The sequence below is a fragment of the Macrobrachium rosenbergii genome, chromosome 5 (assembly GCF_040412425.1).
Source record: "Macrobrachium rosenbergii isolate ZJJX-2024 chromosome 5, ASM4041242v1, whole genome shotgun sequence".
Classification (NCBI taxonomy): domain Eukaryota; kingdom Metazoa; phylum Arthropoda; class Malacostraca; order Decapoda; family Palaemonidae; genus Macrobrachium; species Macrobrachium rosenbergii.
Genome location: NC_089745.1, coordinates 36,259,429 through 36,285,489, shown reverse-complemented (window position 1 = coordinate 36,285,489; position 26,061 = coordinate 36,259,429). Strand labels below are relative to the sequence as shown.

The 26,061-nt window shown below is 44.0% G+C and overlaps 1 protein-coding gene across 4 annotated transcripts in view; it reads right to left on the bottom strand.

The window, feature by feature from the left end:
* The window catches only part of APC10 (anaphase-promoting complex subunit 10), a 54,224-nt gene that overhangs the window by 17,254 nt on the left and 10,909 nt on the right, over window positions 1–26,061 (bottom strand). For all 4 annotated transcript variants that reach the window (XM_067104008.1, XM_067104006.1, XM_067104007.1 and 1 more), the window contains exon 2: window positions 8,225–8,356. In XM_067104008.1, the coding sequence (XP_066960109.1) occupies window positions 8,225–8,356 (132 nt within the window). The remainder of the gene's footprint in view (window positions 1–8,224; window positions 8,357–26,061) is intronic.

The window sequence follows — 26,061 nt, the reverse complement described above, 5'->3', positions numbered from 1 at the left end:
TATATATATATATATATATATATATATATATATATATATATATATATATATATATGTATATATGTATGTATATATATATATATATATATATATATATATATATATATATATATATATATATATATATATGTATATATGTATGTATATATATATATATATATATATATATATATATATATATATATATATATATATATATATATATATATATATATATGTATATATATATATATATATATATATGTATATATATATATATATATATATATATATATATATATATATATATATATATATATATATATATATATATGTATATATATATGTATATATATATATATGTATATATATATATGTATATATATATATGTATATATATATATATATATATATATATATATATATATATATATATATATATGTATATATATATATATATATATATATATATATATATATATATATATATATATATATATATATATATATATATATATATATATATATATATATATATATATATATATATATATATATATATATATGTATATATATATATATATATATATATATATATATATATATATATATATATATATATATATATATGTATATATATATATATATATATATATATATATATATATATATATATATATATATATATATATATATATATATATATATATATATATATATATATATATATATATATATATATATATATATATATATATATATATATATATATATATATGTATATATATATATATATATATATATATATATATATATATATATATATATATATATATATATATATATATATATATATATATATATGTATATATGTATATATATATGTATATATATATATATATATATATATATATATATATATATATATATATATATATATATATATATATATATATATATATATATATATATGTATATATATATATGTATATATGTATATATACATATATATACATATATATATATATATATATATATATATATATATATGTATATATATATATATATATATATATATATACATATATATACATATATATATATATATATATATATATATATATATATATATATATATATATATATTTTTTTTTTTTGGGTACTAATACAGAACTAAAAGGAATGCAGGTGAAAAACTTTTTTTTTGCATAAAACGAAACAATATACAAAGCACCAATAAATACAGATGTATAAAAACTTGTAATGTATATAAAACTAAATATAAAATCAATGCAGAATACTCACTCGTAATCCTGACTCTTCGTTCTGTTCTTGTTTTCTCCCTCCTGCATTGAAGAGTCTTGCATTTTTTTCTTCTCGACATGATGAGGTACAGGTGGAGGAGGGAGACGCGCGCCCTTACTGCAGATGGGCTGCCCTTCGGCGGTCCGCTGCGCCCTCCAGTGTCCCTCGGGTAGGCACACTCCAATATATGACCGCAGTTTGGTACTTGTGGTCACACTCCCCGAACCTGCAAAATGCTACCTTGCACGTGCGACAGACGTACTGGGTGTCTCTTCTTCTGCCATTCATATGGCAAACCCAGCACTGTTTCTGCTTATGCCCTTCTAGGAGCTCCAGTGTGTGATCCCCTGCCTGCAGCCGACACACAGGGTCCACTACCCGACAGGACATTGGAATGTGAGGGAGGGAGGCAGCAGGGGTGGCATCATCAAGGGCGGCGGCGGCAGCAGGGGCGGCGTCGGCAGGAGCAGGACGACCGAGGTTGGCCCTCCTAACAACATCTGCCCTATCCTCTCGGGGCAGGGGGGCGGTGTTGGAAGGCCACTCCTCTGGATTAAAGTTTATGGGCATTCCCGGCCACCTCGAGAAACTGGATGTGGGACAACCTCCGGGTGTCCAAATTGTACCCACAGTAGAGGATGTAGGCATTCTGGAGGGCCAACTGAAGGAGGTATTTGAGGAGCCTCTGTGTCCACCTCCTGGTTCTCCTGGTGAAGGGATAATACTGGATGAGTTGATCAAAGAGATCAACACCTCCCATGTGCCTACTGTAGTGCCCGATGACAGTAGGCCGTTGGACACGAAACTCCTCATACGTAACTCGGCCCTGCCGACGTGTCTTCTTCCGCTGAATGACCTCTTCTTGGATGGGCTCATGACTCGTCATAATCATGGGCACGAGTCGAACCCCCTTCCAAAAGATGATGAAGACATCTCCCTTCCGCCGCCACTCTGTCTCTCCTCTTGCCAGATGTTGCGGGTGGCTAGCGAACCTCTTGAGGACATTCGGGGCCCCACGCACCAACCGAAGGGTACCACTGACGTGCACACCTGCTTCATACAGTTCCTGAGCCAGGGATGCCGAGTTATAATAATTATCCATAAACAGGTGGTATCCCTGGTTATGGAAACGATCCACAAGACCGAAGACAGTGTCACGCAGCGTGGAGAAGACCCCAGAATACACCGAGAAGTCCACGACGTATCCAGTGTTGGATTCTGTAATAAAAAATAACTTCACACCATATTTCTTTGGCTTCTTGGGGTTGTAAACTTTTATACTTAGACGCCCTTTGTATGGCATCATCCCCTCATCCAAAGAAAGGTTCTTGGAAGGAACCACGAGAAACTGGCACCGTTCACGAATGTAGTCCAACACTGGGCGGACTAAGATGAGGCGGTCGGGGTTATTCCGGGGTATGGCCCTTCGGTTGAAGGCGTTGAAATACCTGTCCAATGCCAGGAAACTATCACGGGGCATAATGCCAGGCACATTGGGCGTACTTAAAAAAAAATTCCGCCTCCAATATTGCCTGCCATCGGCAGCAGGCATCATTCCAAAGAAAATGTGGAGCCCCAAAAAATGCGCCATGTCCGTGAGGTTGCAGCCCCGCCAGCGATACGACAACGTTGTCTGCAGTTCCTCACGGCAGTACCGAGCGTAATCCGCCGTCTCTGCAACGAGGTATTCCAGCAATTCCCGCGTCAGGAAGAGCTGAATGAACCCCAGTGCAGTGAGAGGCACAGGGACGGTCAGTCCAGGTGCTGCCGTGAATGGGTGCATGTTAGGTGGGGTGGGGTCCTCCAACCGCCCCTCACCACTTTCGGACGAACGGCCTTCACCCAAGCTGCCGCGACGTTCTGACCTACAGGCCCCTGCGCGGGCACGACTTTGCACTCCCACCCTCCCCACTGGCCCATCTCCCTCACTTTCACCATCACTTTCTGTCTTGTCCCCACCAGCCACAATTGGTGCCTCCTCCTCCTCCTCAGACTCTCCCTCATACGCACTGAAACCACCAAACTCCAGTTCACTTTCCTGCTGTGGCTCCCGTACGGACATTGGGGGCAAATACTCGTCATCACTGACATCGGGCGTGATGGCCTCATCACTAGATGACCCACTGCCATCAAAATGAGGACTTTCCACCTGCTCTCGATCGAGCTCCAACAAGTACTCATCAATGTCCTTTTGTTGGAGGCCTCCCAAATGCTTACGGATGCCCCTCAGGACACCCCGATGCTTCCTATGGGTCGTAAAAGGCACAGGATGTGGTCCTTGGTCCCCTTCGGCCACACGTGGCCGCACAACACAGCGTTGAAAAGCTGGGTCACCTTGGGTGCTTGGTCCCTCTCCAGCATCCCAATCTAAAACTCGCCTCACACGCTCACTACCGACAGGCAATACGCGCCTTTCACGGTTCTGACGACGTTGGGACATCTCTGCAAACATCCTGTTGCGTCACAAATACGCTAACACTCACAAAAGTTCTGCAAAACATGAATGCATCAAGAAATCGCTCTCCGACGATGCGCCGCTGATGCTTTGTAGTGCGAGAAGAAAGAAATTGGCGCATGCACGGCTGGGTAACGCTTGCAAACAAAACAACAGCGTGATCCATGAACTCCCAGCATCCCTCAAGGAGCGTGATTTAAAATCTTTCGCAAACTAGGCCTATAATTATTTTTCCACGAATACTTAAAAAACTTTTTGTAGTCGACCTACCGTACGTCCACTCGGCACCCGACAGACAATTTTAGTCGATGTACGATACATCCAGTCGGTGTTTAAGGGTTAACCACTGTAGCTAATGTCAAGAGACAAAATGCAAATGGCTTATCTGATGTCATATAAGACCAAGCAAAAATGAACGGGATGACAAACACGTCAGGAGCTGCCTGACTGCCACTACAAAACTTAAAAAGACACCTATTAAGTCACGAGTGAATGACTCTAAATGGTAATAGTGATAAATTTTTTAAGTAATTTATATTTTTCGTAGGTATACACACCAGACCCTTGTATTGTAGGAGTATCCTCCAGCACAGCTAGAGATGGTTGTCACCTAGTGCAAATGTAATGCCTTGCTCTTGGCTAGGCTGTCTGATGCACTTGGTTATTTTTGTTGGTGTGTGTTTTTGTTTTTCATAGTGTAGAAAAAAACAAGTACAAAGGCACTGTGAGGAGCAGCAGCATTTGTGTGGGTACTTTGCATTCCCTGTGTTTACATAGGTATTTTAGGCATCTCGCCAGGAAGGGGTGAGTTGGTTGGCCACCTTCTCAATGGGAGTAGTTTAGTAGGAGGAAGAGGGATAGAAAGTGTTTGGCAGTCTCCTCAGGAGGGGTTCCTCCCCCCAGTGACTCCTCCAAACCTGTTCAGTTCCTTTCTTCCCCCCACCTTTTTCACATGCCCCTTCATTCAAGGGGGGGTGTTACTAAGGAAGAAGATGCCTGTCACACCCTCTCCTCACATGACGAGTCAGGTACCCGGGCTGAGCTCTCCCCTAGCAGGACCTACACTTGTGTTCCCCACTTGCCCCAAACTACCCTAGTGATTCTCTTTGAAGTTTCAGGTGTGTGTGGTTCGCCTCAAGAGCAGATTGCACTATATTTAACTAAAAAATAGGAGTACAAGGTGTCTTATCCACACATGACCATTTTCTTAAGTTTTTTTTAAATTAAGGTAATTGTTCATCATGAACTGTATACAATGACACACCTCACTGCCATGTAGACCCTTTGACAAGTTTAACCAGTTCTCATATTTTATTTGACTGTGGAATCAAGATGCATAAAGGGCAACTGAAGAGAAGAAGAGAGCTTTCAAACTCTAGTAGAGGGGAGGCAAGGAAACAGAAATATACACAGTAACACAAGGAAGAAGGCTAAAGGGCAAGTGACAAAGCCAATGGAATTTGGAGGAATGGCATCAAAGTTTCAACACATTAGAAGGAAAATACAAAATACTCAAGATAGCAATGTGTATGACGTAAAATGACAGAGTTGTATGAGGGATAATGTGTGTAAAAGATGAAAAAGAATAAATTAAAATTAAACAAAATGATACTGGAATAATAAAGAAAGTATTTTGAAAATCCTCTAAATGAAGCAATTAACATGAACTGGAAATGAAGCAATTAACATGAACTGGAAATGAAGCAATTAACATGAACTGTACAATGTTGGCATAACAGTGGGACATAACAGCTGAAGTTAAAAGGGCCATCAGGAGGTTGAAAAATGGAACCTGAGGGCCATACACAAGAGACCCAGCCAAAAATGCACAACAGCTGAAGAAATTAAAAGGCCCTCAAAAGGGATGAAGAATGGAAAAGCAACAAGGGTAATCCTACAATTTAGGAGTCCAAAATCACTGAATTACGTAAAGTCAAGATCAGCACACAGGTTTGTCTAATATTTATTGAATCATGGAAAACAATGAAAAAATTAGCAGTTTATCTGTTTACACAAGCAGAGATTGTAAAAAAACAAAGGAAATAAAGGGGGAACATAAATAAACAAAAATATGTCTTAAGGGATATGGGCCCATAGAATTTTGAGAAAATCATAAACCTCTGCTTCTGTACGCAGATAAACTGCTCATTTGTTTGGATTTATCAAAAAGTGGCCGCTGAAGAGCAAGAGCCAGTGCCAGGTTCCTACCTGGTTCCTGGTTCCTAGTTCCTAAGCACTCACTCCACAAACAGTTGTGGGCACACACCATTCGCGTGAGGTGCAGAGCTTTATTCCCTTTGTTTTTTTTACAATCTCTGTTTCTGTAAGCAGATAAGCTGCTCAGCTTTTCACAAATATACTTCTGTTTGCAGATCTGTTGAAAGAAAAAATTGAAAATAGGAAAGAAAACTTAAAAAACACACACACGGGAGCAGTGAATCTGGACCCCTAAACTGTAGGATTACTGCAACAAGGCCATCTGGAGGAACATAACAACAGAAGAAATTGAAAAGTCCCTCAGAGATGCAAAAAATGGAAAAAGCCCAGTCCCATCCAAAAGAACATAACTAATGAAGCAGTTGAAAGGGCCTTCAGGAGGATAAAAACTAGAAAAACCCCAGGCCCATCCAGAAGCTGGAAAAGCACAAAGCCATCCAGAAGAGCATACAGCAATTGAAGAAATTGAAAGGGCCTTCAAGAGAATGAAAAATGGAAAAGCCACAAGCACATCTACAAGAACATACAACGATTAGAGGAGTTGAAAGGGCCCTCAGAAGATGAAAAATGGAAAAGTGCCCAAGCCATCAGAAAGAACTAAAAGGTGAAGAAGTTGACAGGTCCCTCTTGAGGGTAATAAATGGGAAAGCCACAAGGCCATCCGGAAGAGCATACAGCAATTGAAGAAGTTGAGAGGGCCCTCAAAGTTGACAGGGCGTAAATAATGTAATTATTGTTGTTGTTGATTATATTATTATTGTTTATTATTCTGTTGATTTTTAATGTTGCTAGCCAGTCCGAGGAGAAGTCTTCTACTAAATCAATGCAATCTTCAATCTTCTTGGCTATCACTCCCACCACCCAGTCCAAGAAACTGAAAACTTTAAATGCCTCGTAGAGGTCCTTGACAAGGTGGTCAAGTTCTACCAACGAAAACATAACTTCCGCTGATGAAAACACTGAGCATTGAGGAGGAGGAGCTTCCCCAGTGGCAAAGGAAAGATACCTCCTATGGACTCAGTGCGAGGGAGAAAAGGCGAAGGAGCATTACCTTGCTCCCTCTTAGCAGAAAGCCAATCTTCAATCTCCTTGAGTGCCTTCCTGGAAAATGAGGAAAACACCATTGTGGGAAGCCCAGATCGGTCATCTGGATGGCTTCTCATCAGGAAGGTTGAGGCAGGCAAGACTGGGGCAGCTGGTGCCAAAAAGGGCAGGAAAGCTCACTAGCAAATATTGAAGGAGAGTTGCACAGGCTAGGAGACCCACGGTTGGAAGCGGGCGCTTGGCACTCTGAGCAGGAGACTGGTACTGAAGAGTTGGCACCGGGGGCTCAGGAGCTGGTGCTGGGTGTTCAGAAGCTGGCGCCAAGCGTTCAGGTGGAGCTGGGTGCTTGGATGATAATGACAGGCACCTCAGAGGGTTCATTGGGAGCTTGGGGGCCAAGTAAGGCTGCTCAGGAGAGAAGGTCTCGGGCTGTCCCATGCAGAGAGTGGATGTTGGACCGAGGCAGTGTCAGAGGGATCCACAGCGAAACTGCAAGAAGGCTGTGCTGAGATTTGCCTCCTTAAACCACTTAACAGGCAGCGGAGAATGGCGTGCAACAACATGTGCATGCCTCTTCAGAGGGCGAGACACATCAAGATAACACTTGCAGCACCTCCGGTCAGTGCCAGAATCCTTAGAACGGTAGTGAAAACCAGATGAACTTGAATCAAACATAGTAATAACAAAAACTAGAAAAACTGATTGTGAAAGCTATTAAAGCTTAAAGGCTACTCAGAATAAGTGATAATACCTCACCGAAATCCAGTTATTCAACCGAAAACAAATTAACAAAAGCTGCTGCAAACACCCGATGTTTACTGGAGAACCGGCAGAAACAGAATGAGGTTATCTGCTAAGTCATTTCCAGTACTCCCGTTAGTGGGCAGGGCTTGTCACCTACACAAAACAACTGAAGTGCTACCACAAATTTTTAAATAAAAGGCTGCCGTGCCAGTTAGAAACTGTAGCTATGTAATTACAGTACTTGGCAAGTTGCTTATATGAAAGTCACATTTACTACAGTGCTTAATAAACCTTGGTTAGATACAATGCTAGTGTTGTTAAATTGTTGAAAATACTTCAACAGAAGACTTTGTAGCAGCAGAGTTTGTCATAATCTCAATTAAACACAAGGAAAAAATAATGGTCACTCACATTACAATATATAAATTTTTTTCTCTAGCCAGGCTGACACCTAAGTACTGTACAGTAAATCTAACAAACCTGGTTTACATGAAGACAATGACCAAACTGCCTGATTTCCAACCTCTCGTACACGTCCAGATCTTTCCTCCCTTGCAGGATCAGGATCCTCACCAGGTATTCTGCCTGAACTGCTGAGTGATATCATTTTCACTGCAAAAAAGGGAAGGTTCATATTTAGAATACTTTTATAAACTTTCTATCTGCAGTGCTATATTACAAGTCAAATTTTATAAACTTTCTATCTGCAGTGCTATATTACAAGTCAAATAAAAAAGAAGATAAATCCTTTTATAACACAAAACATGTTTTTCATACAACTTCATTAGTCATATATTGCCTTTCCTCCTTGTAACAAAGCCACTGGCAACAATGACTTTCTACATGTCCTCATTATGCATACCCAGTCCTACTTTGATGCCTCAGCTATAAATCATTCTTTCATGCCAACCTTGAAGCACGGATGAGTGCAAAGAAAGAAGGGGTTGTAAGAAAAACATTTTTTTTAGCATTATAAAAAATGATATTTTTATGATAAAATAAAGTTTGTTCATACTTACCTGGCAGATATATATATATATAGCTGTATTCTTCGAAAGGGACCGACAGAAATTCAAAACTTACGGCACACGCAGTTGGGCCAGGTGGTTAGTACCATTCCCGCCGCTGGGAGGCGGGTATCAGAACCATTCCCATTTTCTATTCAGATTTTCTAGAATCTAGAACTACTGTCTCCTGAGGGGAGGAGGGTGGGTACTATGATTATATATATCTGCCAGGTAAGTATGAACAAACTTTATTTTATCATAAAAATATCATTTTGTTCATGACACTTACCTGACAGATATATATATAGCTGAATCCCACCATTGGAGGTGGGAAGAGACAGAATAGGATTTAGGAAACAAACATATGTAGGCGATTGACGCCTTGGTTCCTTACCTGTTAGCATTGCTGACTTCGTGATTACTGTCACCCAAGTCTGCTTCTGCTTTACTAGAGACGCCAGCGAGGTAGAGACCTATAAAGCTGGTGAAATCTAGATGATCTGTCAATGGGGGCGAGACCACAATGTGACTAGACCATATGACCTTACTGTGAGGGCAAGCGACAAACTAAACAACCACCTGACCAAGCCTAGTTACGTCATGAATAATTAACATAAAGTAAGGACTGGGACGACCACCACTGGTGGAGACCCAACAACCATAAAAACAACACATCTAATATATTTAAAAACACACACAAAAACAAAACTAAAGGAGAGGATGAGAGTTGCTTTCTGTCCCCCAAGATCGTATTTGCGGAAACGTAAGGCCCCAGCGCACAGCAATTCTCATAGGACGTCTTTACTTCTGTGAGATAATGAGAAGCAAAGACAGAATTGCTTCGCCAAAAAGTGGCACCCAGAATGTCATTGAGAGACTGGTTTTTCTGGAAAGCCACTGAGGTAGCAATGGCTCTCACTTCGTGAGCCTTGACCTTCAAAGCTCTCAAATCCTCGTCTAGCACACTGGAATGGGCGTCTATGATGGTGTTCAGTAAAAAGAACGCCAGGGCATTCTTCGAGAGAGGTATATCAGGCCTCTTAACCGAGCACCAAAGATTGTTAGAAGGACCTCTACAATCCTGGGTCCTCTGTAAGTAAAATTTCAGAGCCCTGACAGGGCACAGGGTTCTCTCTCAGTTCTTGTCCAGTGATGTCCGTCAAGCCCTTAATTTCAAGGACCTGGGCCAAGGGGAAGACGGGTTTTCATTCTTGGCAAGAAACATAGGGCTCAGAGAGCAGACAGCATCAGGGCCTCTAAAACCTATAATCTTGCTGATCGCTTGAAGTTCACTAACTCTCTTCGCCGTCGCCAGAGCAGTTAGGAAAATAGCTTTCATGGTTACGTCTTTGAAGGAAGCAGAATGCAAAGGTTCAAATCTCTTGGACATCAGGAATTTTAGAACGACATCTAAATTCCCGAAGGTAACTTAGGGCGGCTACCTTAGACGTCTCAAAAGACCTTAGAAGATCATGAAGGTCTTTATTGTCCGATAAGTCAAGGCCTCTATGCCTAAAGACCGGCTGACAGCATACTCCTGTAGCCTTTGATGGTAGGGACTGCCAGCTTTAAATCCTTTCTCAAATAAAAAGGAAGTCCACTATCTGGGACACAGAGGTTGTGGTAGAGGAAATTCCCTTAAGTTTGCACCACTTCCTAAAAATTACCCACTTTGACTGGTACACTGCGCTGGAGGAGGCTCTCCTGGCGTTAGGCGATCGCCTTAGCCACTGGTTTAGAAAAACCTCTCGCTCTGAGCAACTTCTCGATAGTCTGAATGCAGTCAGACTCAGAGCGGGAAGGTTTTTGTGGTACCTCTCAAAGTGGGGTTGTTTGAGAAGATCTGTTCTCATAGGAAGCGTTCTTGGAAAATCCACCAAGAGAGACATGACCTCCGTGAACCACTCCGCTGAAGGCCAAAAGGGGGCGATTAATGTCATTCTCGTCCCTTCTGAAGCTAGAAACTTCCTGATGACTTCCCCCAGAATCTTGAATGGGGGAAAGGCATACAGGTCTAGACCCTTCCAGTCCCAGAGAAAGGCATCTACTGCTAGGGCCCCCGGGTCGAGTACGGGAGAGCAGTAAAGAGGCAGTCTTGTGGTCCTTGAAGTTGCAAAAATGTCCACCAGGGGACGTCCCCAAAGCTTCCAAAGCTCCTGACACACTTCCGCGTTCAGAGTCCACTCTGTTGGAAGAAGCTGATGCTGCCGACTGAGAAGGTCCGCGCGCACATTCTTCGACCCCTGCTACAAAACGAGTGAGAATTGTCACCCGACGAGAATGTGCCCACAGCAGGATCTCTTTGGCAATCAAGAACAGGGACCGAGAATGAGTACCTCCCTGTTTCTTGAGGTGCGCCAGGCCGTGGTGTTGTCTGAGTTGACTTGAATTACCCGGCCTGCAACTTGATCTTGAAGAACTGAAGAGCTAAGAAAATCGCTTCCAGTTCTTTTAGATTGATGTGCCAGGACACCTGTTCCCCTTTCCAGGTGCCTGACACTTCCTCCCCCCCCCAGTGTTGCTCCCCATCCCGACATGGACGCGTCGGAAAACAACACTAGGTCGGGGTTCTGAAGAGAGAGAGAGACCCCTTCTGCCAACTTTAAGGGATCGAGCCACCACCGAAGATGGTCCTTGACAGAGAGAGAGATCCTGAGAGACTCCTCCAGATTCTCCTTGTTCTTCCAGTTGTCCGCAAGAAAGAACTGTAGGGGTCTGAGATGCAACCTCCCCAGGGAAACAAACTTCTCTAGTGATGAAATGGTCCCCAGCAGACTCATCCATTCCCTCACCGAGCATGTTTCTTTCCCCAGGAAGGCCGAAACTTTTACGAAGCAGTGCTGCTGACGTTCCTGGGATGGAAAGGCTCGAAAAACCACTGAATCCATCTGAATCCCCAGATAAAGAATGGACTGTGAGGGGATCAGATGTGACTTCTCTAAATTCACAAGAAGTCCCAGGGACTTTGTCAGCTCCAAAGTTGAATGTAAGTCCTCCAGACACCTTTCTTCCGATGCGGCTCGGATGAGCCAGTCGTCCAGATAGAGCGAGATCCTTATGCCCGCAAGATGAAGCCACCGGGCAACGTTCTCATCAGGACTGTGAACACCATAGGAGCTGTACTCAGTCCGAAACAGAGAGCTCTGAACTGGTACACTCTTCCCCCCAGGACAAATCTCAAAAACTTTCTCGACTGAGGATGAATGGAGACATGAAAATAAGCGTCCTGGAGGTCCAGAGAGACCATCCAATCACCTGGTCGCAGCGCACTGATAACAGACTGGGGCGTTTCCATTTTGAATTTTTCTTTGACGACAAAATTGTTCAGTCTGCTGACGTCCAGGACTGGTCTCCACCCCTGACTGTTTTGGAACCAGGAAGAGACGATTGTAAAACCTGGAGACTCCAAATCCAGGACTCGCTCTATGGCTCTCTTCTCGATCATTTCTTCCAGCAGATCTAAAAGGATCTGTTGCTTCTCCAGACGGTAAGAAGGCGACAGATCTCTGGGAGTTGAGGACAGGGGGTTTTAGAGGAACGGATCCTGTAACCTTTCTGATTACATTGAGGGACCAGGAATCCGCCCCTCTTACTTTCCAGGCTTCCAAAACAGGAGAAGCCTGGCTCCTACTGGTGTCTGGAGGTGTAGAAAGTCACTTCTTGCCCCTTTGGGAAGAAGGGCTCCGCCTCTGGAGAGGCCTCTTCCTCGAAAAGGGTCTAGAGGAGGAAGATTTCCACGAAAGGGCTTCTGTCTCTTCTTCGAGGGAAGTCCCTGTGATGACGTGGAAGGGACACTAGGACGTCTGGAAGACTGTGCAAGGAGATCCTGAGTAGCCTTCTCCTTAAGGCTGGAGGCGAGATCCTTGACAAGCGGCTGGAGGAAGAGATGGCTAGACAGAGGGGCGAAAAGTAACTCAGCCCTCTGAACAGGAGAAACCGACTTGGCAGCAAAATTGCAGTATAAAGCCCTCTTCTTCAGGAGGGTTGTACCAAAATGCGAAGCCAGTTCATCCGCGCCATCTCTGACGGCCTTGTCCATGCAAGACAGTACACTGGACAGCTCCCCAGAGAGATAGAATCTGGACTACGAGTCCTCAAGTCCAAGGCCCCAAGCACCAATCCAGAAAGTTAAAGACCTCCATAGACTTGAAAAGGCCTTTCAGATGGTGGTCAGTTTCAGAAAGAGTCCAGGACACTTTTGCTGAAGAAAGGAGAGACCTCCTTGAAGCATCAACGAGACTCGCAAAATCACCTTGAGAGGAAGAAGGAACCCTTGAGCCAATTTCTCTCTCCCTGTCTCATACCACATTCCAGCTTTCCCGCACAATCTAGACGGGGTAGAGCAAAGGAAGATTTCCCTTGAGACTTTCTATCTTCCATCCAAGAGTTGACTCTCTTGAGAGCTTTCCTAGTAGCAAGAGAAGTCTTCATTTGCAGGAAGCCAGGCGATTTCCTCACCTTTCGAGGAAGCTAACTGCGAAGGGGGAAAGAGGAGCAGAAGGCTGAAATTTGTCTGGAAATAGCTCCTTCAGCATACTAGCCAAAACCTGGTAGTCGGAGAAAGACGACAGAGGGGCTGCTCCTGCTCTGCAGAGTCCGACTCCTGAGACAAACCTCCCTCTTCGACAGGAGCGACAGGAGAGTCTTCCGGGGCTTGAGGAAGACTAAGACCTTTGGGTCCACCGGCCAAGAGACCTCTTCTCGTGGGAAGAAGCAGAAGAAAAATCCGAGCAACCGCACAGAAGCGCCCTGCTTGCCTGAAGAGCCCTGACAGAGCGCGACGAGCGCCCTGCCGAGCGCCCTGACGAGCGCCCTGCTTCACAAGCAGCCGAGCCCTGAAGAGCGTCCTGCCTCACAAGCTGCCGAAGCGTCCTGACGAGTCCTGACGAGCGCCCTGACGAGCTTCTTGACGAGAGTCCTGACGAGCGCCGTGCAGAGAATCCAGACGGGAAGGAAGAGAAGCGTCCTGGGAGCGCCCTGCGAACGCCAAAACGAAGCGCGAGAAGCAAGAGGAGAGTCAAGAAGAGCGTCTTGGCGCGAACTCTTACTAGCGGCAAGCCGAGCTGCAAGAGGGCGCCCTGATCAGCCAGCGAGTCACGACGGGGCAAGGAAAGCTGATGATCCGGCGAATGAACGATGAGGACGACTACGAAAACCGCAGGAGAGAGAGACGAACGAAGAGCAGGAGAGGGGAGACCTCTTAGATCTCTTAACTGGCAGCTTCAAAATCCTTACGGCGCCACGAGGCTCCGCCTCCTTAGCAGCGAGAAGGGATGCTAACTGCCGCTGCATATCCTGGAGAAGACGCGCTTGAAGGAGAGAAACCCTCTCAGGAGAAGGGCTGCTCTTATGAGAAGAAGAGGGGAAGGAGACGTCCTCCTCCTTCTACCAAGGGCGACGACAGCTCTCTTCTTGGGGCGGCTGGGACGTTCGCAACGCCCTCCTCAGAAGAAGTCCTGGTCCTCTTCTGCGCGGCAAGTCACGCAACCAGTCGGGAGAAGACTCCAAGCACGAGAAAGAGGAGAAGAAGCGTCCTCTTCAACGCAGCTCCTCTTGAACGGACGAGAGTCCAACTGAGAACGCGACCCCTTACGTGGAGAGGGCGCCGGAGGATGAGAAGCAGTCTTTAAGGACCCGTCTTGCGCAAGCACGATCCTTGGCAGCCTGGGAGACGCCAACAAGGCCTGCCGAAGGGACGCCAGATCGGTGGGGTCCCCGTAACCCTCTTGCGGCTTTTCGACATGCCCATTCCCTAAGTCCTGGGAGTTCGGCAGAGGTCCAGGCCTAGAGGCATTATAGGGCCGATCTGACGCCCCCTCCACAACACTGGGGATCACTACACTTCACTGCATTTTCAATAGCCAACACCTTAGACTCCAAAGTACGAATGGAGCTCAAAATCTGCGCAAAGGGCATTACCTTCCGCAGACGCAATCACAGGGTTCGAAGGCGACTCTACAGGGAAAGGAGAAGCATTAGTAGAATTAACAGGAGATAAATTAATACCCTGACTCCCACCAACTGACACACTCCTGGAGGAAGACCTCCTTACACAGTCACGCTCTAACTTGCGAACGTAAGAATCGTAAGCCTTCCAATCAGAATCAGGCAACGATTCACACTCCTTGCAGCGATCATCCAACATACAGACATGCCCCCTACATCTCATGCATACTGTGTGAGGGTCTATCGAAGCTTTCGGTAGCCTCACCTTACACTCGTTCACAACACACACCCTGAAACTAGCAGAACTAGAACCAGACATCTTGTTCAAGAAATAGCCAAAACCAAAATCAAATCAGTGCACAGAAGCGTATGCCTATCCACAAATCCAAGTCAAAAAACCAAAAGAAAATCAGAATACTCAGTGGAAAAGTTTCCGAAATCCAACGGCGGAGGTATTGACAACAGGTGTTGACAATACCGGCGACAGAGAAAATCTGAATAGAAAATGGGAATGGTTCCTGATACCCGCCTCCCAGCGGCGGAATGGGTACTAACCACCTGGCCCAACTGCGTGTGCCGTAAGTTTTGAATTTCTGTCGGTCTCTTTCGGAGAATACAGCTATATATATATCTGTCAGGTAAGTGTCATGAACAAATTATATTTTTATGATAAAATGAAGTTTTATATATACTTACATCTACCATTACTTAGCTAAGAGTTTTTCACTCTGAACGGGAGCTTAAATTTTGAAATTCACCTCAAAGCTTAACTTTGAGGGAGACAATAAGATTATACATTCTGTTGCAAAAGCTCATTCTTTTGTCTTTGTGTAGGTGACAAGACCCCGCCCACTTTTGGGGTAAGAGAGAGGAACAACTAAGCCAATAGATCAACTTGTTTATGCAAAAAATTCCATGCGCAGGGAGGAGGGCGGGTGCCATCTGCTTTTGTTAATGGTAAGTTTCATATATAATTCATACTTATTTTATCATAAAATGACATTTTTATGATAAAATGATGTTTCATTATACTTACCAAAACACTGTAAAAGCTTTTATCTCTTTAAAATCGACACGTCCGAGATATAAATTTTCAAACTTTGTTTGGAACGCTGATACAATTGGCGGAGACCAAACCCCACCGGATGCCGGTGGGGGTAGCGTGGCAGGAGACATACCCATAAACCCAGGTCAGTTTCATTCTCGGTATACACAATTAGTGAAAACCTGAGATAACGCCCCCCTCGGGAGGAGGAGGTTTTAATGATACAGTGTTTTGGTAAGTATAATGAAACCATTTTATCATAAAAATGTAATTTTCATTATAATGACATACCAAAACACTGTCAAAGCTGATTCCACATTTAAGGTGGAAGGGCAGGGGATGAGGTACCAGTTATTGAAAGGTTACACACACAAAAAAAAAAAAAAGAAAAGGAACAAACTCTAACCATGGGTATCTTAAGGATCCATACCAACAAAAATGGCAGGAGTCCCCTTACCTGGTAGATGGGCTTTTGCAGGAGGTACTGCTGCTGGTTGAAGCTCCATTACCTGCAGAGGCCTTGGGCGTAAGCACTGCTAGCCACTCTGCTCCATAACAACCCAAGCAGTCAGGGAAGTACACCGCTGACTGAGACAAGGGTGACTTCCTTTGCTCTTGCCCTGAGCAATTGGAAAGCAACCAGACTGAAAAACGGGTCTCACCGCCTAACCTAAAAATAGTTAAATACATCCCCTTCCCTATACCCTCAGCAGCTCAACTAGAATGGAGGGTACTCCAGGTGAACTGAGCACCCCCAATTCCCATTAACTCAGCAACCATAAAACCACAGGGGAAGGAAAGATAAAGAACCTACCCCTAGTGTGTTCCCCTAAAACCAAGCCAAAAGCTACCGATACGGGACCTAACGCAAACAGGTCCTGATACGCAACTTCAACCTCCCTAAGGTGGTGAGACGCAAACACCGACTTCAACCTCCAGAAGGTGCTCTGTGTGATCTGCAAAAAGTGACTTATTATGACGGAAAGGCCACTGAAGTTGCTATTGAGCGCACTTCGTGAATGTGAGACTTGACTAGGCGTAAGTCTTCATTGATGTGCCTGTGCGCCTCTAAGATGAGTTCCTTGACGAAGAAAGCCAGGGCATTCTTGGATAAAGGTCTGGTTGGATCTTTCACTGAACACCACAGGTTAGAGGAACGTCCTCTGATGCTGGCCGTTCTGGCTAAGTAAGTTTTGATAGCTCTAACAGGGGACAAAGAAGCCTCCAATTTTGAGGGCCAGCCACTTCGAGAGAGGTTCTGAATGGTAAAGGACCGAGGCCACGGGTTGGAAGGAGACTCGTTCTTGACTAGAAAATTCAAGGTGAACGAGCAAACAGCATTACCTTGTGAAAACCCACTTCCTTGTCAATGGCTTGTATTTCACTAACCCTCTTTGCTGTTGCTAAAGTAACCAGAAAAAGGGATTTCTTAGTGAGGTCTCTAAGAGAAAGACCTTCTAAAGGTTCAGTACCTTGGAGACATTAACCACCTCAAAACTACATCTAAATTCCAGGCAAGGGCAGGTTTTGGGGCCTCCTTAGCTGTGTCTAAGGACTTGAGGAGGTCTGACAAGTCTCGGTTATTTGATAGGTCTAACCCCTATGGTAGAAGACGGAGGACAGCATAGCTCTGTAGCCCTTGATGGTTGATGGCATCAATTTTCTTGAATCCCTCAAGTAAATGAAAAAAATCGGCAAGTTGAGTTATAGACGTCGAAGAAGAGGAGATACTATTTTTTCTACACCAGTTCCTGAAGACTGTCCACTTGGATTGATATAATTTGCTCGAGGAGTCCCTTCTGCAATCAGCAATAGCCTCTGCAGCCTTTCTTGAAAAACCTCGCGCTCTGATGAGCTTCCTGACAGTCTGAAGCCTGTCAGAGCGAGAGTGGACAATCCCTGGTGGAACTTCATTAGGTGGGGTTGTCTGAGAAGCGACTTCTTTTGAGGAAGAAGCCTGGGAAGTCTATCAGGAGATCTAGCAGGTCCGGGAACCACTCCTTCCTTGGCCAGAACAGGGCAACGAGGATCAGCTCGACCTGCTGATGGAATTTCACTTTGTTTATCACTTGCCTGATGAGCCCGAAAGGAGGGAAGGCATAGGCAAACAGGTTCGTCCAGTCTAGGAGCATGGCGTCCACCAAGTGAGTCAGTGGGTCTGGAACTGGTGAGCAGAACACTGGGAGACGATGGTTCTTGGAGGTAGCGAAGAGATCTATTATGGGGAGTGCCCCACAGATTCCACAGATCTAGGCACACTTGCGGGTGCAGGGTCCACTCCGTGGGAGAGTCTGGTTCCGACGGCTGAGTTGGTCCGCCAGGATGTTCAGTTTTCCTGCACAAACCGAGGAACAGGGCCACCCTGTTGCTGTCCGCCCACAGAAGAAGGTCCTCGCAGCTTTGAACAGGGCGAAGGAATGGGTACCTCCCTGTTTCCGGATGTAGGCTAGAGCCGTCGAGTTGTCGGCGTGAACAGCTACTGCTTGGCCTGAGACGTGGGTTGAAAATTCCTGGAGAGCGAGGTGAATGGCCAACAGTTCCTTGACATTGATGTGGAGCTTCTTCTGTTCGTTCACACCAAACTCCTGACGTCCTGAGGTTGGCTAGATGTGCTCCCCACCCAACATTGGACGCGTCTGAGAACATCTGCAGGGATGGTTGTCTTGGGAGGAGATCCAGACCCTCCGAAAGCCTTTCCGGCGATTTCCACCAGAAAAGATGCCTCTTGACGTCGGGGGGAATGTTGAAGACCGTGGAGTCCGTTTGGGTCCTTCTGTCCCAAGAGTCCCTGAGGAAAAACTGTAAGGGTCTCATGTGCAGACGGCCTAACCTTACAAATTGCTCCGCTGACGACAGAGTTCCCAGGAGAGCCATCCACTGACGGGCGGAGCAACTGTCCAGGAGAAGAAACTTCTCCACCGTCTGAAGGCAGAAGGAGACCCTTTTGGGAGACAGAAAAGCCCGAAAAGCTAGACTGTCCAGAGTCATCCCCAAATAAAGAATCCTCTGTGAAGGAACTAAGCTCAACTTTTCCTTGTTTATCAGAATCCCTAAGTCCCGAGCTAACCTTAGGGTTCTGTGAAGGTCCAATCCCTTGATGATGAATGGAGTAGCCAGTCGGAGGGGAGATCCGAACTCCTCCAGGTGGATTCAATGACCTCTCAATTTGGAATTCTCTGTGGAATGTATCTACCCATTATTTTTGAAAATTCACCAGATTCAACTGGTAAACTTCACTAAAACATATTCAAGATATTACTGTATTTTGATGTACTTTCATGACTAAATGCATCTTTTTGTGATAAAACCATCCAATTGCAGCTATTTAGCAGGAAGGTTGTGGTAGGCATTCCCTTTCATGGAAAAACTGGTTTCACTCTAAGTACAGATTGAAAAGCCCTATTTGAGAACCTTGACTGTCCAACCCCTGATGACTTGGGGACTACAAATCTTCCAGAAGTTGTAGGGAAACCTCTGGCTGACACGTCCTGTACTTCTTCGATGAAAAGTTTTACTTTTTGAGAGGCTGGACTTCTCTGTCTCTAGGGAGAAAACCTGGAGCTGAGCCTCAAGAAACCCTGCTGTCAAGGAAATGGGAGAATGGAGAGAGGAGAGAGGTTTGACATAAAAAAAGGAAGAAGGATCCTAGCTGGAGCACTTGCACCACCCTGTGAATTTTTGCAAATCTGTCTCTCCATTCCTGCCAAATTGAGGCTGAGTCTGGCCCCAAATACTGGCTTGGAGGAAGGGTTCCTACTTACTGGCATGACGACTTGTGGCAGATGTCAACTCCTTTCATGGTGAAGGAGCACCACAGCTAAGGTTTCATCAATGGAGTCACTGCCTTATCCTGATGGATAACACTCCCAGCCAATCTTGACAATTTGAGCGGGAAACATGACATTTTTGGAAGAAAAATAAATGTTTTATATACTTACAAAGTAATTATCCATGGCTTCCATTTCAAGGACGTCTTTAAAATTGCTTCTGGGAAAAGGCCCTCCTTGTCATATAGTTTGTGTAAATCAACTGGAACGAACTAGCAAACAATTCTCATTCATGCCTTATGTAAGAAAGAGGGGAGGAGGGTGGGCTCTTCTTCAGATTGGCCATGGCGTAAAGAGGGATAAAAAACTCTAATTTATCATGGAAATGTCATTTTTATATAAGGTGCAGGAAAGGAATTACATAGCTGATTCTCTCAAGACGACTTCTGGATACATTACACAGCCTTCTCCACCTGTTTAAAAATAGCTCCAGGCATTGACCAATTTATGACAGGTGACAATCTCTAGGAGCTTGTAAATTCTTCAAAAATTATTTCCACATCTAGGGCAGAAAAGTTCTGGGGTCTGAGATGCATCGAATGAAATCCGTCTTGAGAAATGTCCAAAACAGCAGAATAATAAAAATCTGGAGGTTTTCAGTGAAGAAGAAGTTCAATAAAATAATTTTGCCTCGTTTTCGACAGCTTTGAAGGAGGGTATGCAAACGTAACGATTTTCCCGAGGATTTTTTAGCAACCACGCCTCTACCTCCTTTAATGCTTTCTTGGAGGCGGTGGAGAGTACCAACTTGGGAAGGGAAGTGGCAGGACATTGTTTTCCTTTGCAACGTGAAGTCGGAGAAGGGGGGGCTTGGCTGAAAATGTTGAGGGTAAGACTGCAGCAAGAAAGCTGAGTATAGTAAACGTAATGGGAAGAAGGCCTGAATCACTATTCGGGACCTTCACTATTCACCAGAAAGAATCGGTTCCGTGCCAAGATCTCCAGGAGTTGAGGGAAAAACGACACCCATTCATGAATTTTTCACTGAGAAATACTTCACTAATTACCTGTATTTTAGCTTATCTTTTCAACAGAATAAACTGCCTGGGAAGGCCACAAAATGGAGAAGGCCAAATGACAGCAGACACTTCCACATGTAGGAGGAACAGAGTCGCCGATCCCGAGGCCGAACTATCCTGGAGAACCAGGCTGTGGTCAATCTTGACTGCCACTGAATGAACCTGGGAAGATATCCTCTGAAATGCCATCTTGCTTGATCGGAACCCACTGTCAACCTGAAAGCAACCAGGATGATTAGGGAGTGAAACTGTCCTTTTCTTGGAGAGTTTAGTAACCCTAGGGCAGGAATTATCCTTTGAAGAGGTTGCCTCTTTAAGGGCCGAGAGGCATGATCCCACAAGCAAGATGAAGAGGAAGGAGAGATCTTTAAGAGCTGGAATATGAAGAGACTGAAGATGAACTGCTGCTACTCTCACCTGAAGAACTTAACCGAGGTAGTGCAACCTTCCCCTACAACAACTCTCTTGAGGATGCTTCTGGGGACACATCACTAAGACAAGTAGGAAGGAAGTAGTCATGCCCTTGTACATGGAGGGAGGCATCCCAAGAAGGGCGAGAACTCTAACATCCTGATCAATGCGAGATTCACTTTCATATCTCCCAAACTAAAGTTAAGTATATCTTAGCTTAACTAGACCACTGAGTCAAGATTAACTACTTTCACCACCAGGCTAAGGCTTTCCTGTGCCTTAGAGGATAGCCTTATCATGGGCAAGAATTTCTGACCTTTTCCCAGCGCCGGACTGTCTTCAACCTCAGAAGGATCGAACAGCTGCCTTTGCTCAAAATGAATTTCTAAACTAGCAGACTAAATTCCTGAAATTCTTCATTTAACAACCACATTGTTATCACTCAACACTGACGTCATCACAGTATCTAAATAAAGGGACTACTGGAAGAGAAGCATTACCACTAAACTTAAGACCGACTCCATGAAACACCCATTTGCGCAAACCATTTGATTTCTGAAAAGAACGAATTCTGATTTATCAGCCTCGAGGCTGGGTTTGTATTAATAAAATCATACTGGGAAGCTGGTGAAAAGAGGGGAATATCCTAGAGGGTAAAAAGAGCAGCAACAGAGGAGGGGTAGGAGAAGGATCCAAAAACAAGTCAGGTAATGGAGGTGACGCCGATGCCAAACATGGAATGAAGATAGCCTAGCTTCCTTATGCTTAAAAGGTTTCCTATCCCTATCCCCAACCAGCTTTACCTGATGGGAACTGTATGTTTTGCCAAAAATTCCTGACTCCATCCCATACACTCACTGCATGTGTTCTCCTGGGAACACTCTAAATGACAAAATTATGGCTGTAACAAAGAATGGCGGTCGTACTTAAGTTTAACCAGTTTGTTGTAAGCACAAAAAATGACTTTTAAAAACCCTGGATCCCGAAAAGCTGGAATCCGACATAGCTACCAATTCATGGAATGCTAACATCTAAGAATTACTTTTAAACAAAAATTGAGTACAGCTTCACTAGTATTTTAAGACCATAAAACAAACAATATTGCAACGAGGTTAGGACACCAAACAAAGAGACATAAACCACGCACGAGATCCCCGTTATCAATAGTTCCGTTCCGAAAACTGACCTGATTCATGGGTAAAATCACCTTCCAACCACCCTCACCGACATCCGGTGGGGCTTATCCGCGCTATTATATCAGCGTTTTCAAACAAAGTTTGAAAATTTATATCTCTGAGATAAGTCGATTTTTAAGAGATAAAAGCTTTTACAGTGTTTTGCCTGTAAGTCATTATAATGAAACTGCACTTTCCCATATGACCAATTGGTTGTCAGGAGACTAATGAGTGTCATAACACTAAAAGAGAATTGAACGGAGGTACAGTCAAAACAAAACTAAAATCAGCAGCTTGCTATGTAGTTTACAGCTGTAACAATTTAAAATGGAAACTTACCATGAAAATGTGTGAAATTAAAATCTGCCTGTAATGGAATGTTGTAAAAGAATTAAAACCAAAACTGACCTAGGTCATCTTGAAGCCTAACTGGTAAACAAACCAAATGCAAATGGCATTTATGTCGGCTCAATGATGACTAAACCAACGTAAAGCAGAAAATAAGAAAAAACTCATCCTTATGGATCAAAACAAAAGGCTACAATATACTGTCCTTCTGATGGTTCATTTTAAGAATGATCCATAGAATCTGGTTTGCTGTAATAACCGAAAATAATGAAAAAGCTACTGCCAGACCATCATCTTGCCAATCACAGACAGCAGGAAATGAATGAGAACTGTTTACTAGGTCGGAACACCAATATTCCGGTTAGTGGGAATTAGGCTTATCACATACACATTAACTACTGTTGAATACTTTGTTGAAATTCTGAATATAAGCTGCCATGAAAGTGGAAACTATAGCTATGTAATTACTTGGTAAGTTACTTATATAAAATCATGATCTTCTACTTTCCTAGAGAGCATTTTGGTCCAGTCCAGAAAGTTAAACAAATAAAGTACTTTAAGGAAACAAGGGTTTTAAAAAACCTGGTCTAACTTTGTTCCCATCAAGAAAACCTTGTAGCCAAAGAGAATGCCCATCAACACTGTCAATCAAACACCTGATAGTCAATACTGTTAAAGAGGCAGTTTTTTTTCAACCATGGATGGAGCTTACCAGTCAAAAATAGAAATCTTTTAACTTATTGAAATGGGATCTTGCAAAGGAAAGGCAAAGCGGCCTTTTTCTCCCTCTACACAGACAACTGATCATTATTTCAAATAAAAATTTCTTGCAAAAGAAGAGAGCTATCTGAGATGTCAGCGAACTGGAATCCTTCTTGTATTTTTCATCAGAAACGTGGAAGTGGGCAAAACTGGAGCAGCTGGTTGGAAGTGAGAGGAAGATTGCTGAAAATACTTCTAAATCAACACAACGATGGGGAAGAGGAGGGTTTGCACTGAATGAACATCCAATCCTCTGCTGAAGAAATGATATTTTAATGATAAAATAAAGTTTGTTCATACTTACCTGGCAGATATATATATAGCTGTATTCTCCGAAGGTCCGACAGAATTTCAAATTTCAGCGGCACACGCAGTGGCCGGGTCAGGTGGTTAGTACCCATTCCCGCCGCTGGGAGGCGGTATCAGGAACCATTCCCATTTTCTATTCAGATTTTCTAACGCCACTGTCTCCTGAGGGGGGAGGGAGGGCAATATAAATATATATATCTGCCAGGTAAGTATGAACAAACTTTATTTTATCATTAAAATATCATTTTGTTCATGAGACTTACCTGCCAGATATATATATAGCTGAATACCACCTTTGGAGGGGGTAGAGACAGCCAAGAAATAGGAAAAAACCAATTATTGGTAAAATTATTTTGGTTCCTTATCTGATAGCGTAGCTGACTGAGTGGTTACTGTCACTCTAGTCTGCTTCTGCTTTACTAGAGACCCCAGCGAGGTAGTGACCTATATAGCTGGCGACTTCTAGATGATCTGTCAACGGGGCGTGACCACAATGTGACTAGATCATAGCCCATACAAAGAGGACAAAAGAGCATTACTAACCACCTAACCAACACCTAAAGCGTTAGTTTGCAAAGGATTGGGAAGACTGCCTCCAGTAGTCGACCCAACAACCACAAAAACACAATTAAAAAGGGGATAGGATCAGAGTTACCCCTTGTCCCCAAGGTTGCTGAAGCAGCAATGTATGGTCCCAGCGAAAAGCAATTTTCGTATGCTACCTAAACATCTTGCCAAGAGTGTGAGGCAAACACCGAATTGACTTCGCCAAAATGTGGCACTAAAAATGTCACTGAGTACCATATTTTTCTTGAACGCCATGGAGGTAGCAACTGCCCTCACCTCGTGAGCGTTAACTCTCAACAACTTGAAGTTGGAGTCGTCACAACTAGAGTGTGCGTCCTTAATGACGTCCCTAATGAAGAATGCCAGTGCATTCTTCGACATAGGTTTAACTGGTTGCCTCACAGAACACCATAAAACATCCAATGGACCACGAGTGTCCTGTGTTCTTTTAAGGTAGTACTTGAGAGCTCTAACTGGACATAGAACTCCCTCAGGTTCCTGTCCAATAAGGTCTGCTAAACCTTTAATTTCAAAGTGTCTAGGCCAAGGGTTAGAAGACCTATCATTCTTAGCCAAGAACTTAGGGCTTAAAGAATAGACAGCATTGTGTTCCTTGAAGCCCACATGACGGCCTCGAACTTCTCTCACTCTCTTCGCGCGAGGAATGCCGTTTTTCGAGTAACATCCTTAAGAGATGCAGAGTGGAGAGGCTCAAAAGGACTAAACATCAAAAACTTGAGCATTACGTCCAAGTTCCAAGCAGGGGAAATCAGCTGAGGAACCTTGGACGTCTTGAAAGAGCTCGTAAGATCGTGGAGGTCCTTATTGTCAGACAAAGCTAATCCTCTGTGTCTGAATACAATCGAAAGCATGCTCCGATAACACTTGATAGTCGGAACTGCTATATCGAGTTTTTCTCTTAAGTAAAGGAGAAAATCCGCAACCTGGCTCACAGTGATAGAGGAAGAGGAAAAGCCCTTCTTTCTACACCAACCTTTGAAGGTTGCTCACTTCGCTAGATATATCCTTTAGATGAAGAACTTCTGGCTCTAGCGATGGCCCGTGCCACCTGGCCAGAAAAACCCCTTCGCTCTGACCAAGTTTCGATAGTCTGAAAGCAGTCAGGTTCAGAGCGGGAGATTCAAAGATATCTCGTGAAGTGGGTTTGTATGAGCAGGTCTGCTCTCATAGGAAGGGTCCTCGGAACGTCTACCAACCAGAAGAGAAACTCCGAGAACCAGTGGTTCAAGGCCAAAACATGGGGATGAGAGTCATCCTCGTCCCTTGTGAGGCCGCGAACTTGCGTAAGACTTCTCCCAGAATTTAGAACGGGGAAAAAGGCGTAAACATCTATTCCCGTCAATCCCAGGAAGAGCAACTATCGCAACTGCCCCAGGGTCGAGTACAGATGAGCTTTACAGAGGGAGCCTCGCTGTTCTTGAGGTCGTGAAAATATCCACAAGATGGCGACCCCAAAATTTCCAAAAATCTTGGCAAACCTCCTGATGAAGGGTCCATTCCTTCGGCAGGAGTTGATGGCGCCAACAGAGCAGGTCTGCTCGAACATTTTCGACCCTCTGCAACAAAACTTGTGAGAATCGAAATGTTGCGAGCATAGGCTCAAAGAATAATCTCTCTTGCAAGGCTGAACAGGGAACAAGTAATTGTCCGAGTTTGCTAGAACTACACGATTGCAAACTTGGACCTCGAAGAATTGGCGAGCTAAAAGATAGCCGCCAAATCTTTGAAGTCGATGTGCCAGGACACCTGTTCCTCTCTCAGGTTCCTAACACTTTCTCTCCCTCTAGTGTTGCCCCCAACCTGTTGACGACCCGTCGGAAAAACAACACTAGGTTGGGGTTCAGAAGCTTGAGGGAGATCCCTTTCTGCAATTCCGTTGG